Source organism: Esox lucius, chromosome 1 (assembly GCF_011004845.1).
Source record: "Esox lucius isolate fEsoLuc1 chromosome 1, fEsoLuc1.pri, whole genome shotgun sequence".
In the NCBI taxonomy this organism is placed as follows: domain Eukaryota; kingdom Metazoa; phylum Chordata; class Actinopteri; order Esociformes; family Esocidae; genus Esox; species Esox lucius.
In genome coordinates, this window is record NC_047569.1 from 38,320,026 (window position 1) to 38,333,423 (window position 13,398).

General features: G+C 41.4%; 2 protein-coding genes and 1 non-coding gene across 4 annotated transcripts; 1 reads left to right on the plus strand and 2 right to left on the minus strand.

Moving 5' to 3' along the window:
* The first annotated feature begins 1,277 nt into the window (after positions 1 to 1,277).
* LOC117594770 (amine sulfotransferase-like) lies at positions 1,278 to 4,849 on the plus strand. Of its 2 annotated transcripts, XM_034293558.1 has the most exons (5): positions 1,278 to 2,089; positions 2,490 to 3,465; positions 3,702 to 3,796; positions 4,170 to 4,344; positions 4,662 to 4,849. In XM_034293558.1, exons 2-5 carry the CDS (start codon positions 3,309 to 3,311, stop codon positions 4,787 to 4,789), a joined length of 555 nt encoding a protein of 184 aa, XP_034149449.1. In that variant the 5' UTR covers positions 1,278 to 2,089; positions 2,490 to 3,308; the 3' UTR covers positions 4,790 to 4,849. The 2 variants fall into 2 exon arrangements, with proteins under 2 accessions (XP_034149449.1, XP_034149448.1); XM_034293557.1 differs by lacking the exon at positions 1,278 to 2,089 and having other exon boundaries at positions 2,144 to 3,465.
* Positions 4,850 to 5,887: 1,038 nt separating this feature from the next.
* Positions 5,888 to 5,959, minus strand: trnae-cuc. The gene has a single exon. It is a non-coding gene; the product is annotated as a tRNA-Glu (tRNA).
* A 536-nt stretch (positions 5,960 to 6,495) lies between these two features.
* Positions 6,496 to 11,800, minus strand: LOC105012897 (claudin-8). Its single transcript, XM_010874043.4, has 2 exons — positions 11,467 to 11,800; positions 6,496 to 8,176 (listed from the first exon to the last, which is right to left on the minus strand). The coding sequence occupies exons 1-2, from the start codon at positions 11,698 to 11,700 to the stop codon at positions 7,289 to 7,291; spliced, it is 1,122 nt and encodes a 373-aa protein (XP_010872345.2). The 5' UTR covers positions 11,701 to 11,800; the 3' UTR covers positions 6,496 to 7,288.
* Between the last annotated feature and the right edge of the window lie 1,598 nt (positions 11,801 to 13,398).

Below are 13,398 nucleotides of genomic sequence, written 5' to 3' on the forward strand. Positions count from 1 at the left end.
CCACTATGGGGTTTAGAGCCTTCAGCCGCTCTGCCCCTCGCCTCTGGAATTCTCTTCCAGCAGAAATACGTAACATCAACTTGCTTTCCATTTTCAAAACCCGTCTGAAAACTCATCTTTTCACACTGGCATATCCAACATGATCACTTTTCATCTGCTTATAGCAATGTTCATCATCATGATTCATCTGCTTTAGCATTGTTCTGTTTGTTTTTATCTTTATTTTGATTTGTGTCTTGTATGGTGACCTTGAGTGCTTAGAAAGGCGCCTAAAAATAAAATGTATTATTATTATTTATTATTAAAATTGTGTTAGAACTATACAGGCTACAATGATAACAATTATGGACTATTTTGTTCAGATGATTGTTGACGTTTGACAACCAAATATATTGATACTTCCTGTCCGGTAGAAACACAGTTCTCATTAGTTATCACGGCTCAGCCGTGACATCAAGTGATTTAATTTGATCTATTAAAGACAAATTCATCCACTTACATATAAACGCTGGCTATTGTCACCATATCGCCATTAATCTCTTCAACATTTAACAAACACAAGACCATAATACAGCAATCAAAAATCGGTTTTCACCAGTTGGTCATTACGAGAATGCAGCACATCTTACCCGGAAGTCACAGCATCCATCCACACTAACACAGACCGTTATTCTCAAATACAAGTTTGTAACAGTAGTTGCAAGTTTAACATTTCTAACAATGTGAAGAAAACAATCTCGCATTGATCCCTGTTGTACAATTTCAAAAGACACCTTTAGGAATGTTTTGATTACCTGAAATAACATATCTTGACCTGTCAACGATTCACCGTTGTTCATGCAAATATATACGCTACCTTCCGGGTAACTTTGTTGTTTTTCCATAAAATGCTGTTTAAAAGTTAATGCTGACTTAAAACAAAAAAATTCTTACAAGATTCACCATTGCACATGCATACACATGTACCAAAATCCTTGTTTTTATTTTTCACAATATTTTAAACCCCAACCGCAACACAATCAACCTAAGCATAATGTGTGTTCGGCCCAGGCCATGACTGTTCTTTCAAAATAATATTGCAATGTTTGTTTGCTGTAGTGCTGTGTTGGACTACAAACCATGATACACCGGATGATTTTTAACCTGCATATACTACAGTTTGTAATAGTGGTTATTAAGGGACCATTACTACAGGGAAGATCTGATGTTAAGGCCCATCTCTTGTTAAAATGTCCCGCCCCTTCTTTAAATCTTACAAGATTGTTACCCACACAATTCTGGTGGAAAAGCACCATGCTACATGCACATTGTAAAACCCACCGGTTGTATGACATCTGTTGCACCAACTGTCAGAACATAAAATGCCAGGGGGTTTACAGAATTGCTGAACCCTGTCACCCTTTTGTTGAACACCAACCATCTTGCCGCTAACACAACACTTATTTATTTCTGAATGTTTTGGATTAGATTCAACTGTATTGACATTGAACAGTACCAGTGCAAATAGAAGAAAGAAAAATTACAAGTATTTAGATGTATTAAGTATATGTGCATTACATGTGCAATGTGTTGGATACCATTCCGTTCATTCCTTTTTAGTCTTTACAATGAGCCGGTCCTATAGCTCCTGGCAGCTGTCAACCCTGATGTACAGTGGACTCCAGCCCTGTTGGTGGAAGTAACCAGCGCAAACCCGAAAAAGACGAGGAGTTTACTACTCAGATTGTAGTTCATAACAACTGTATAGAATGTATGTTACATGCAAGGAAGTTAGGTTGATAACTCTACTGGAGGGTATTTTACTGTAACATCAGTGAGGTAAACCTAATCTTAACAACCAGGTGAACTTTACCACAGGTTCCAAAGTCCAAACGTGCTACACTCCAACTCCATGTCGTTTTGTTTCAGTATCTTGCCAATATTAATTTACCCCAAACTATTACTGTTATGGAGAGGCTCACAGAAGACCTAGTTAAATACAAGGATTATGTATTTGCAAAGGATTTCACCACAGCTGAGTATATTGACTCTCTGCAGACCTTTGAGATCAGGGAAAGTGACATATTTTTTGTCACTTATCCAAAGTCAGGTGAGTGAACACTTGACTTACAAATCATTACACTGGACAATAGGAATGTTTTGAATGGAAAGCTGGTTAAGATGGGGATAATTTCCAGATGTTGCAGATATAATAAAGTTCCATGATTTGAAAAAGGTTGAGAAACTCTGTACTGTTGAGATAGGAGTAAAGCAACCAGTTCCAATGTTGTATTATGAAACGGTTGGTTCAAATCCTGAGTGGAGATTGGCTGAATGCAGTGGTATATAAGACTGTATGACATTGCATCCATTTTTACTCCTGTAATCGCATTCTTAAAACAGTTGCCAGGATAGGCAGTTTTCTTCATATTTGAATGGGGATTTTTCATTTTAATAACAATGTCCTCTAAAGCTCTTTGATAAACCCATTTTATCATGTTGACCTGTAGGAACTATCTGGGCACAGCAGATCATCACCTCTATCTGTGAATAAGACATAGGTGATGTCTACCACAACAACTTGGAGACGATGCCATGGCTGGAGTATACAGAAAAACGCCCTGACTACTCCTTGCGCCCCGACCCGCGGCTGTTTGCCTCCCACCTCACCCCTGCACTCATGCCCCCAGGCCTGAAAATCAGGAAGACAAAGATAGGGTGGAGAACCTGAAGCTGGGAGACCAGGGTCTCTTTTACAACAGAGCCCAGTCTTACAAAAAAAACACAAATAAAATGGAAAATAAACATCCATTAAGATAAACAATCAAAATAGACAAATGACTTACAGGCACAATAACATTTTACTTTTGATCAACCTGAATGGAATTTCATGTTTTACCCAATTCCAATTCTGAATAGGCCTGCAGTAACTATCCAGTCCTGAGAGTGTTTGGCAAACTGCTGCTTTTACAGCTAATTAACTATGTTAAATATTCAGGAAGGTTTTGGCATCAATGCCTTTTACAAAACATCAACCAAAATCTGTCCCTTCTAGATTGTAGTAACCCTGAGGCATGTAACAGTGATGAGTGCGAACATTTGCACCAGTGATAAAATGCAAGGCCGAATGAGAGACTGTATCCAGAGATTTCAGTACAGAACCTGAGGTTTGCCTTAATAGTATATCAGCATAATCTAGGACATAAAATCCCATTTCCAAAAAATTTTGAATGCTGTGTAAAATGTAAATATAAACAGAATACAACAGCAAATGGCACCATATTCCCTAGAGGGTGCACTGGCTGTGGCTTGGGCCCAAATGTCTGTAAATGTACAGTTTTCCTGTTCTTCTTTGTCAGATCATTTACGTGATGCGTAATCCAAAGGACAATGTGGTCTCCTACTATCACTGGTGTTTTAACTGGGCCGCGTTTAAGAACCCAAAAAGCTTTGAAGACTTCCTGGATCAGTGGTTAGCAGGGAATGGTAGGGTGAAGACAACAGCCTTCCTATGCGGCGTCAATCAACACCAAGAAAACCATTAGCAACATGGCCTGTTTAGCTCTAATCAATGTTGTTATTTTTGAGATACTCACGGATAGTCTGTATGTCTCAATTGGCAACCTATTCCTTACATAGTACCCAACAGGCTCTGGTCAAAACTCCACTACATTTGGAATAGGTAGCCATTTGGGATGCTTGACCCTGTTATGACCCCGCAGTTGGTGGTGCGTCCTGGTTCAACCACATCAAAGACTGGCATGGCAAGAGAGACCAGTACAACATCCTGTTCCTGACCTATGAGGACATGATCCTGGTAAGATATCATAATAGACTAATTTTACAGGGATACATCCAAAATGAAACCCTAAAAGGTCTCAGATCAACACAATTGCACCATGTATCGGATATCACGTAGTCTAGTGGTTAGAGTCTGAATAGTATTTGAAATGTTGCTGGATCAACTGCAAAGTGAGAAATCTGTTGTTTTGTCCCTTGTGACCAAGGCAGGTAATCCTAATTCATTTTTGGTCATTCCTGTCCATACAACTTTTCAGTTTATAGAAAAATACATGTTCTCATTTAACAAAATATATTTGTATAAATATAAATACGTAACAGAGTACCATTTTCAATCTTGTAAATAATTAAATTACACTAATAGTTTTTGATTCTTACATATTTTTTAGGATCTGAAGACAGCTGTGATGAAGATCTGCTGTTTTCTAGAGAAAGACCTGAATGAAGCAGATATCAACAAGATAGTAGAAAGGGCCAGCTTTAAGAACATGAAGCATGACCCCAAGGCCAACTATGAGTTCTTACCGGAGGACATACTGAAAAAGGGCCAGTTCCTACGCAAAGGTCAAGGCCTTTGTTTTTGAGATAATCATTAGAACTTGGCAAGGACAAGGGATCATGTTTAAATCATCATTCCTACTCTGACATGATTTCTGAATACGGACCTGAGATATGGGAAATAGATAACCCAAACACACTGTATCTGAATCCCATAAAAGCATTTTATAATATTGCTTCTGCTCCTGCTGTTGTAGGAAAAGTGATTATAATTTTTGTTTCAAATCATTAATCTTTTCAAATTAATATTCTTCTCCAAAAGCACCTGTAGTAACCTTTGGAATACCTAAAGTTCTCCTGCTATATCTTTAAATATGTTCTAGGTAAAGTTGGGGACTGGAAGAACATGTTCACCGTGGCCCAGAATGAGAGTTTTGACCAGATCTTTGAGGAGCAGATGAAGGATGTACCTCTGAAATTCATCTGGGACATAGATCAGCCATCATACTGATTGGAGTCTCAACTAGCTGGCTTCCTGTTCCACGCATTCAGGAGATTCTGAATAACAGTAGTCAGGGTGGACACAATTCAATGTGATAATTTAATTTAAAAAAGCTATTAAGAATAGCCAATTAAAAAAATCGAACAATAAACTCATTCTCATACATTGTTCATTAAGTAATGTTCTATGATTCAATGATTCTGGAGATAGCTAGCTAACCAGAAAATGCAACCTAACAAAATGGAAACCATATGATATACCAGATATATCCTCAAGCAAATTTCCAAGCCAACCTTGCAATTACCACCGTCAGGTTCTGTCTTAATGACAGACGAATTGACATCTTGAATTGACATCTTGAATTAGGCATTTTCCTGAACAACAAGCAATAAGCTACTGAATTGTGCATTAAATTCACTACCGCGTGAATCCTCATAAACACTTGCGTCCTATAGATACTTTCCCTTCGGTTCTTACTCAATTAATTTATCTATAAATATAAATAGGACAATTTGACTTTAATCCATATTGGCTAAATATAAGCATATAATTTTTTGTAGAGCTAATTGAAGCAAAGATGTTTACACTTTCACTTTTGAAATTCATATTTGGCAAAAGTCATGGCGAGTAACAGATCTTATAATTTATAGCATTATTTTGAAGCCATAACTTTTATGGAATAAATGAAGGGTGAAATGCGAGACAAAAACAGTAACACGTCTTGGTTTGTGGGGATTTTTTTCAGGTTTTATGGGGATTATGACGCGTCGATTGTAAATGAAACTAATGTCTTACATCAAAGTTTTTCCGTTGCCTAGTTTTGAGGATTGTATACCCGAGGTAAGATGACATAAGCACTTCTATCTACAATTATACTTCACCATATGTTTGGGACCTGTGAGTTGGGTAATTAAAAGTTGAAGGAGACCGTCAGTTTGTGTCCCTCCAATTTATCAACACCTGGGTTAACAATAACTTCCGACTCTGCGTTGGAGTGCACATTTTCGATGGCTCAGTTGGTTGATCCGAGGATATTTTCTGTGTCGTAAGCCGAGGTTTTTGCAGCAATTTTGCAGTACACAATTCCCACCCCCCAAAAAACTGTCATTCCCTGACCGGGAATCGAACCCGGGCCGCGGCGGTGAGAGCGCCGAATCCTAACCACTAGACCACCAGGGACTGTAGCAGCGTTGTTCTCCCACATGCAATTGAACAGTTGTCAGGGCTCGTTCCATCCACATCGTTTTTTAAAACCAGATCCAATTATTCCAACACAGAAAAACTGCTTTTTAAACACAGTTAATCATACATTAGAAAGAAATACAATTTGTTAATAGTGTAATTGTTAATAATGATATGTATTATAGGTCTGGAAGAATTATACAGTTACGCTTAAGTGTTCAGGGAAGAATTAATCTAACATGTTTACGAGTTCCAAAGTATATAAAAACTTTAATACAGTAGTTGCACATTTTCCAATGTTTTCGGTGATGGGATTCAAAGCAACCTCTCATGTCCCAATAGCGAATGTAATATATCTAATATCATCCAGGGATTTTCCTGCATATAAAACCCAAAGGGGCCGCCTTCCCCAAAATGTGTCGGCATCTTAAAACATCATTTTGCATATGTAAATAATAGATGTATTGCTTGTTTTTTGGTTGCTATTGTATTAGGGAGGACATTGTAGTGGGCATTAGCTGCTCAAGTGGACATGGACAACAGGGCAGATTTAACACTATAATAGTTTTCTTTTTCAAGTGACCAAATATTATATAAATTATATCACAAAGGGGTGTCCGATAGAGCACGGGCTAGCGAGGGGTTGGGGTACCACCTTTGATACATTTTCAGCCATGAAAAAAAATGTCATTGTTGGGACAGTTACTTTTTTGTGTTACATCTAAAGAGGCAAGCCTGTAAGGGTATTTTACAAAAAGGTTCCTGGTTCCCTTTAACTCAAAAGCTTTCCGGGTTTCTCCTAAAAATGTTCTCTAAACAATAATTGTTTCTGCATTTCTCTTGCAGCGGGTCTATATAGGTCGGTGTGTTTTGAGAAAACAAATGTTGTGTTACGTCCCTCATGGCACTCGATTCTCTTCACTGTTCCCATGGGGGACCCGGCCCCTGTTCATTCTTAATGGAAGCCCAGTCCCAATGTCTGTTTCCAGGTGGCACCCTATTCTCTAAATTAAACACCACTTTTGAAACAGAGCTCCATAGACATCAGTGTGCTACATAGGAAATAGGTTGCAATTTAAGACACAAACACAAGTCTCACCTGTGTTTACATTGACAACATTTGACAACGTCTCACTTCACCGAAAAAACTAAAATGCTAAGTTTCGCAATGTCAATTTAGCCTTCCAATACACTAAACATAAACAAACCCCCCTGCCCCAAAAAGACAGTTAACTTCACTGCAAACTAATATACAGATCCAATTGTGACAATAATAAACATTAAATGAAGAATCTGAAGGAATCGTGAAGGAATCTGAAGGTCCATTCAGATGTACACACCCACACTGCTACCACTGTGGTAAGACTGTGGTGGCTTTGCTGTGGATCTTTCATATCTGATGAAAACGGGATTGCGAGGTACAGCTCGCAAAGATGTGTTGTGCGAAGCGGATGTGCTTCCCGGGCGATTAAAGGAGTACGCGCTGGGATGTCGACTGGCGGTGTTCGCGGTGGACGGAGCAATCGTCTGTTGATTACCGGAGTACGGATTCTGTAAAAGGACCCGTGAGGAGTTGCCATGAGTGGAAAGGCTACTGATGTAGTTGGAGCTTTGAGAGGAAAAAGTAGGTTGTCCACCAAGGCTGCACGGCTGATAGACCAACGGCCCCATACTCTCCACCATCCTGGAATCATACACAGCAGCCGGAGTGTTTAAAACCACCCCACCAGGTCCGTAAGGAAGGTTCGGAGGAGACAGATCTTGGCGGTTGTGTAGCTGGCGTCCGTCTATGCTGTGACTCTGTGAGATGGGGCGGTACCGCATCATGGTGGGTTTGTTGAGCCTGTTGGCGGGGTGGCAGATATCTAGCGAGGCTTTGTCAGAGGGCACGTGGCGACAGACGAAGAGGATCCCCGAGGCGAACAGGAAGGCCCCGGTCACCCAGCCGATGTAGAGCGCCTCCCCCAGCTCTCTGCGCTGGGCATCGATCAGGAGAGGGTTGTAGAAGTCCTGGATGATCACGTGGGCCGTCCATGACACCGGAATGAACACGCAGAGGGAGGCCAGGAACTGCATCATTCCCGCCACCATGAGAATGCAGGTCTTGGCGTGGTCATTATCCTGGATGCAGGAGATACAGCGCATCCCTGCCAGAGCCCCTAGCAACGCCAGACCTGCGAGAGCCACGGAGCAGCACATCAAACCCCTGGCAGCCTGTGGACGGGGAAGAAAACAAAGATAATATTTCAAAGGTACGGTCCTGATCCAAGAATGTCCTGATCGCTAGACCTGTTAAGATTCACTTCATATTTATGTAAGCTTGTGAGATCAGAAGGGTGACCAATTAGAGACCTCTTCACAGGATTGGATCTCTTGGAATAGTGGTAAGGGGTTGTTTGAACGTTGCTGGATATTGAAGCAGTGACGCATTGATTTGTTTTTTGGTTCTGTATTCAATTTGATATGATACAATGACTGTTGAGTTCATTGCATGCAAAGGATATACAACCAAGCACTAAACCTGACTACTTTATTGCTCATAGTGTTTATCTATGCAGTATTTTTGTCTTTTTTAAGTGTGGGGACTTTGTACAAACAGAGGTGTCATTTCTAAATATTTAATCCAATATGGAACAAAAGTAATATCAGTCATTGTGCTTGAATGGGAAAAAATTGTGTCACTGTTCAATATGTAAAGTGACACAATTTTACATACATTTTATATAAATTTTATATAAAGTCAAGCCTAATAACCAGGGGCGACTGGTCATTAGGGGCAGGTGGGGCACAGCCCCAAAGAACTGCAACAGAATTATGTTATTTTTATTTCTCAAAGATTACTTCCTTTAATTTATTATCTATGAATGTAGCAACTTCCTAAATTGCATATCATTTGTGTTAGGATTTAATTTCATGTTCATTGGTCCCTGCCTTGCTGCTTCAGACTGCGTTCTGCCGATATGAGTTTGCAGTAGTAGGCCATAGGCTAAGCGTGAATGTAGGGCTAGCCCCTCTCTCACAATGCAATGCACATTGTATGTGTGAAAATATTAATACGCATGCTCAGAATGTTAGTGTGATCAATGTAGATCACACTAATTAAATGCCAAATGGGGCTGACAGCCGGTAGCCCCAATACAGCGTCATTTAGTATTTCAGACCTGATTGGCTGTCTGTCTATCTGGCGGCAACATTAGTAGGCAAGAAGAGCGAGGAGAGAGTAGATTGTCTTAGCTAGCTTGTTAGCTTCACAAAGCCAGATAACTTGAGAAAATGAATAAAGTGGATTTCGTACTCGAGCACCAGTTTGAAACCCTTAATTTGAAGGAAAAATTTGAAGTAAAGCGACTTGGTACCCTTCAGACACGGGATATTGTCATCACTCAAACCGCTGGTAAAAGTAACTGCGGGTTTTACGTGGAGTGGTTTTTGAAGAAAAAGTTGAAGAAACGGTTTGAGTGATGACGGAAGAAACAGTTAGCATACAAAAGAAGGCACTCTTCTGTTTTCCATGTCTGCTATTTGGTGGAGATGGCCTTGGTCGAGGACGGGTTACAAAGATTTGAAACATCTTTCTGAGAGGATTGCAAAACATGAGAGCAGCGGGAGTCATCTGGACAATGTTGTGAAATTGGGCTTACTTGGAAGGTTAAATGTCGCAGCCCAAGTTGACGCTCCATTGAAAAGCATAATAAACAGGTGGAGGAAAACAGGTACGTTCTCAGTCGGATCATAACATGTATTAAACTGTGTGGAAAATGTGAAACCGCACTACAGGGGCACGACGAGTCGGTGGACTCCCTGAATCCTGGAATATTCAGATGCATTTTCGAGACTATGTGAGGGTGATTTGAGATTTCAGTGGCACTATGACGCTCAGCTCATCTTCAAAGGGACATCTAGCATTGTACAAAACAAACTGTTAGACTGTATGTATGAAGTGTACAGGGAGGAGATAGCCAAGAAGTGGACAAGACGTAATTTGTTGCCATAAAGGCAGATGAGACAACTGATGTCTCCTGTAAATCACAAATGGCGGTTGTGTTGCGATACATGTTGCCTGACAATACAGTGACAGAGAGGTTTTTGGAGTTTGTGGAAGTCAAAAATAAAACTGGACTCTCTAATAGCATCAAGGGTGTGCTGGAACCACTGAAGCTGGGAGAAAAGCTGATCGCTCAGACTTATGATGGTGCGGCTGTAATGAGTGGAAACGTCCGAGGGGTACAGATGCTTATGAAAGAGACATACCCACATGCCCAGTTTGTTCACTGCTATGCTCACCAGCTGAAACTGACCTTGGAGCAACTTTGTTCAGCAAAGATTAGTATTCTGAAGGTGTATTTTGCTGATTTAACTGCTTTTGCCACCTTTTTCTCTGGTGCTCCAAAACGTTTTGCGGCACTTGCTGAGGCAACACAGAGACGCATTCCAAGGCCACCCACTGTACGATGTAACTTTAAAAGTAGAACTATCAATGCAGTTTTGGAAAACCGCGCAGCACTGCTCCTGTGTATGGAGGACATATGCACACAACCAGGATGGGATGAGGCCACCATAAATGAGGCATATGGCCTGTCTGAAAAACTCCGGGACCGAGCCTTTCTGCAGCTGCTGGAATAGTTTTTCTTCCTTATGCCAGAAGTTGATGTTTTATACAACACTCGGCAAAAACTGAGCATCGATACATCTGGGATTAGCAGTGCACTCACCTGTTTCAAGGAGAATGTCCAGAATATGCAGAAGCAAACTGATGAATGGGCTGCCACCGTTCACTGTTTTTACACCACCTGATCACCTGATCGCTGCCAAGCTGGTTGACAACTCGCTCTTCCCACAATTTGCCCTGTCATTCCCTACATCTGAGCTTGAATGTGCGGTGAAACTATGGCCTCTAGGAAACAAGGAAAAGTTAAGGTCTGAGCTGACCACTCTGTACCGCCACACTGAGCTTCACACTGATAAGATGGCCCTGTCTCTGTTAAGATCATCCATGAGAACAACCTAGAGGAGGCTTTTGCTGAGACCATCACTCTGTTGAAAATTATCATAACAACATCTATGACGACATCTGAGTCAGAGAGGAACTTTTCCACCTTGAAGAGGTTAAAAACCTTCACTCGCAATACCATGGGACAGCCGCGACTCAACACACACGAAGGTCTCTCTCTCTCTCTCTCCAGTATGTGTACTACAACACCTGGTAGAAGCAAGCCGCTCTGTTGTTAAAAGTGTTTTGTGGAACCACGCAACCACGTTTGTTGATGTGTTAAATAAACACAGTAGCAAGAGGGAGATTTGTAGCTTTACTGGTATGTATCCTATATTTTGAAATGGTTTGTGCCCCACCAATTTTTTACATATAAAAACGCCACTGCTAATAACATAGGTGGAATACTAATGAAGTCATAGGATTTGTCCCAACGCACCTTAGTCTCTAAATAGCGCCATTACCCAAGCCAATCAGATGTGCCATTAGGGACGCAACCGCGGAGTCGCCGTACCTGCAGGTCGGGAGGCAGGTACAACAGGGAGTCGTACACCTTGCACTGCATTCTGATGTTGGCCTGCCGATAGCAGTTCATCCACAGGCCCTCCCAGCGCGTCTCCATGACGATGATGTTCTCCCCGATGAACGCCGTCACCTTCCACATGGGCATCCCGGTGGCGGCGGCCGCTCCGATCAGACCGACCAGGCCCACGCAAAGCGCCGCGATCTCAGACGCGCCCTGGACCATCGTGCCGTTTGGGGGCACAGTAAAGCAGGAGAAAACCACGTAGATTGAAGCAGTGTCACTTACAGAGAGGTGACTTGTCCGGTTCCAAGTGTCTGGGCAGTTTGATAGAGCCAGTGTGTGTTGGTGCTGGGGGTAGGCTTCAGAGTGATATAGGAGTACCTCTGTTTTTCTCTCTCCTGGTTGGCTTATAGGATCAGGGTACCTGTGTGTGTGTGTGTGTGAGTGTGTACTGTCCATGTTGCTATGGCGGTATGTCAGCCTTCCTTATCAGTATGGGTTATTTACTCCCAACACATCCAGCCAGATAGACATAATTCTCCAAAATTGTAATGACATTTAACTAACAGGAACTAGCCTGGTTCCTGAGCCCATGTGTGCAGTAAGGTCCAGAGATATTTGGACATTGTCACAATTCCCATAATTTTGGCTCTGTACGCCAGCACAATGGATTTGAAATGAAACAACCGAGATGCAATTGAAGTGCAGACTTTTAGCTTTAATTCAAGGGGTTGAACAAAAATATTGTATGAAAGGTTTAGGAATTGCAACCATTTTCCTACACAGTCCACTTATTTCAGGGGCTCAAATGTAATTGGACAAATAAATACTCATTTTTGATACGTTATCGAGAATCCTTTGAAGTCTGGAACGCATTGGGCTTCACCAAATGCTGGGTTTCATCTTTTGTGATGCTTTGCCAGGCCTTTACTGCAGCTGTCTTCAGTTGTTGTTTGTTTTCGTTAGTCTTTCTGCCTTAAGTTTTGTCTTCAGCAAGTGAAATGCATGCTTGATCGGGTGAGGTCAGGTGATTGACTTGCCATAAAAATATCCTGGGTTGCTTTCGCTGTATGTTTTGGGTCATTGTCGATCTGTAAAGTGAAGCGCCGTCCAATCAACTTTGCTGAATTTGGCTGAATCTGAGAAGACAATATACCTCTATGCACTTCAGAATTCATCCGGAAGCTTCTGTCTTCTGTCACATCATCAATAAACACTAGTGAACCAGTGCCATTGGAAGGCATGCATGCTCATGCCATCATACTGCCTCCACCGTGTTAAACAGATGATGTGGTTTGCTTCGGATCATGAGCCGTTCCAAGCCTACTCCATACTTTTTTCTTCCTTTCATTCTGGTAGAGGTTGATCTTAGTTTCATCTCTCCAAATAATGCTGTACCAGAATTGGGCTGGCTTTTTTGGCAGTCTAATCTGGCCTTTCTATTCTTGAAGCTTATGAATGGTTTGCACCTTGTGGTGAACCCTCTGTATTTGCTCGTGAAGTCTTCTTTTAATGGGATACTTGGATCATGATATTCCTACCTCCTGGAGGGTGTTCTTCACTTGGCTGGACGTTGTGGAGGGGTTTTTCTGTACCATGGAAAGGATCCTATGATCATCCACCACTATTGTCTTCTGTTGACGTCCAGGCCTTTTTGTGTTGCAGAGCTCACCAGTACGTTCTTTTTTCTCAGAATGTAGAAAACTGTTGATTGGGCCACTACTAGTGTTCCTAATAACTCTCTGATGGATTTTTCTTTCTTGCCTAAGGATGGCCTGTTTCACTTGCATTGAGAGCTCCTTTGACTGCATGTTGTGATACAGGTCTATAGTTGTTTAGTATAGGTGCATCCAGTGTTCTGTCTTTTTGAATAGTGGCTTAACTTTAGCTGATTGCAGAGAGCCATTAACTATTTGCTGC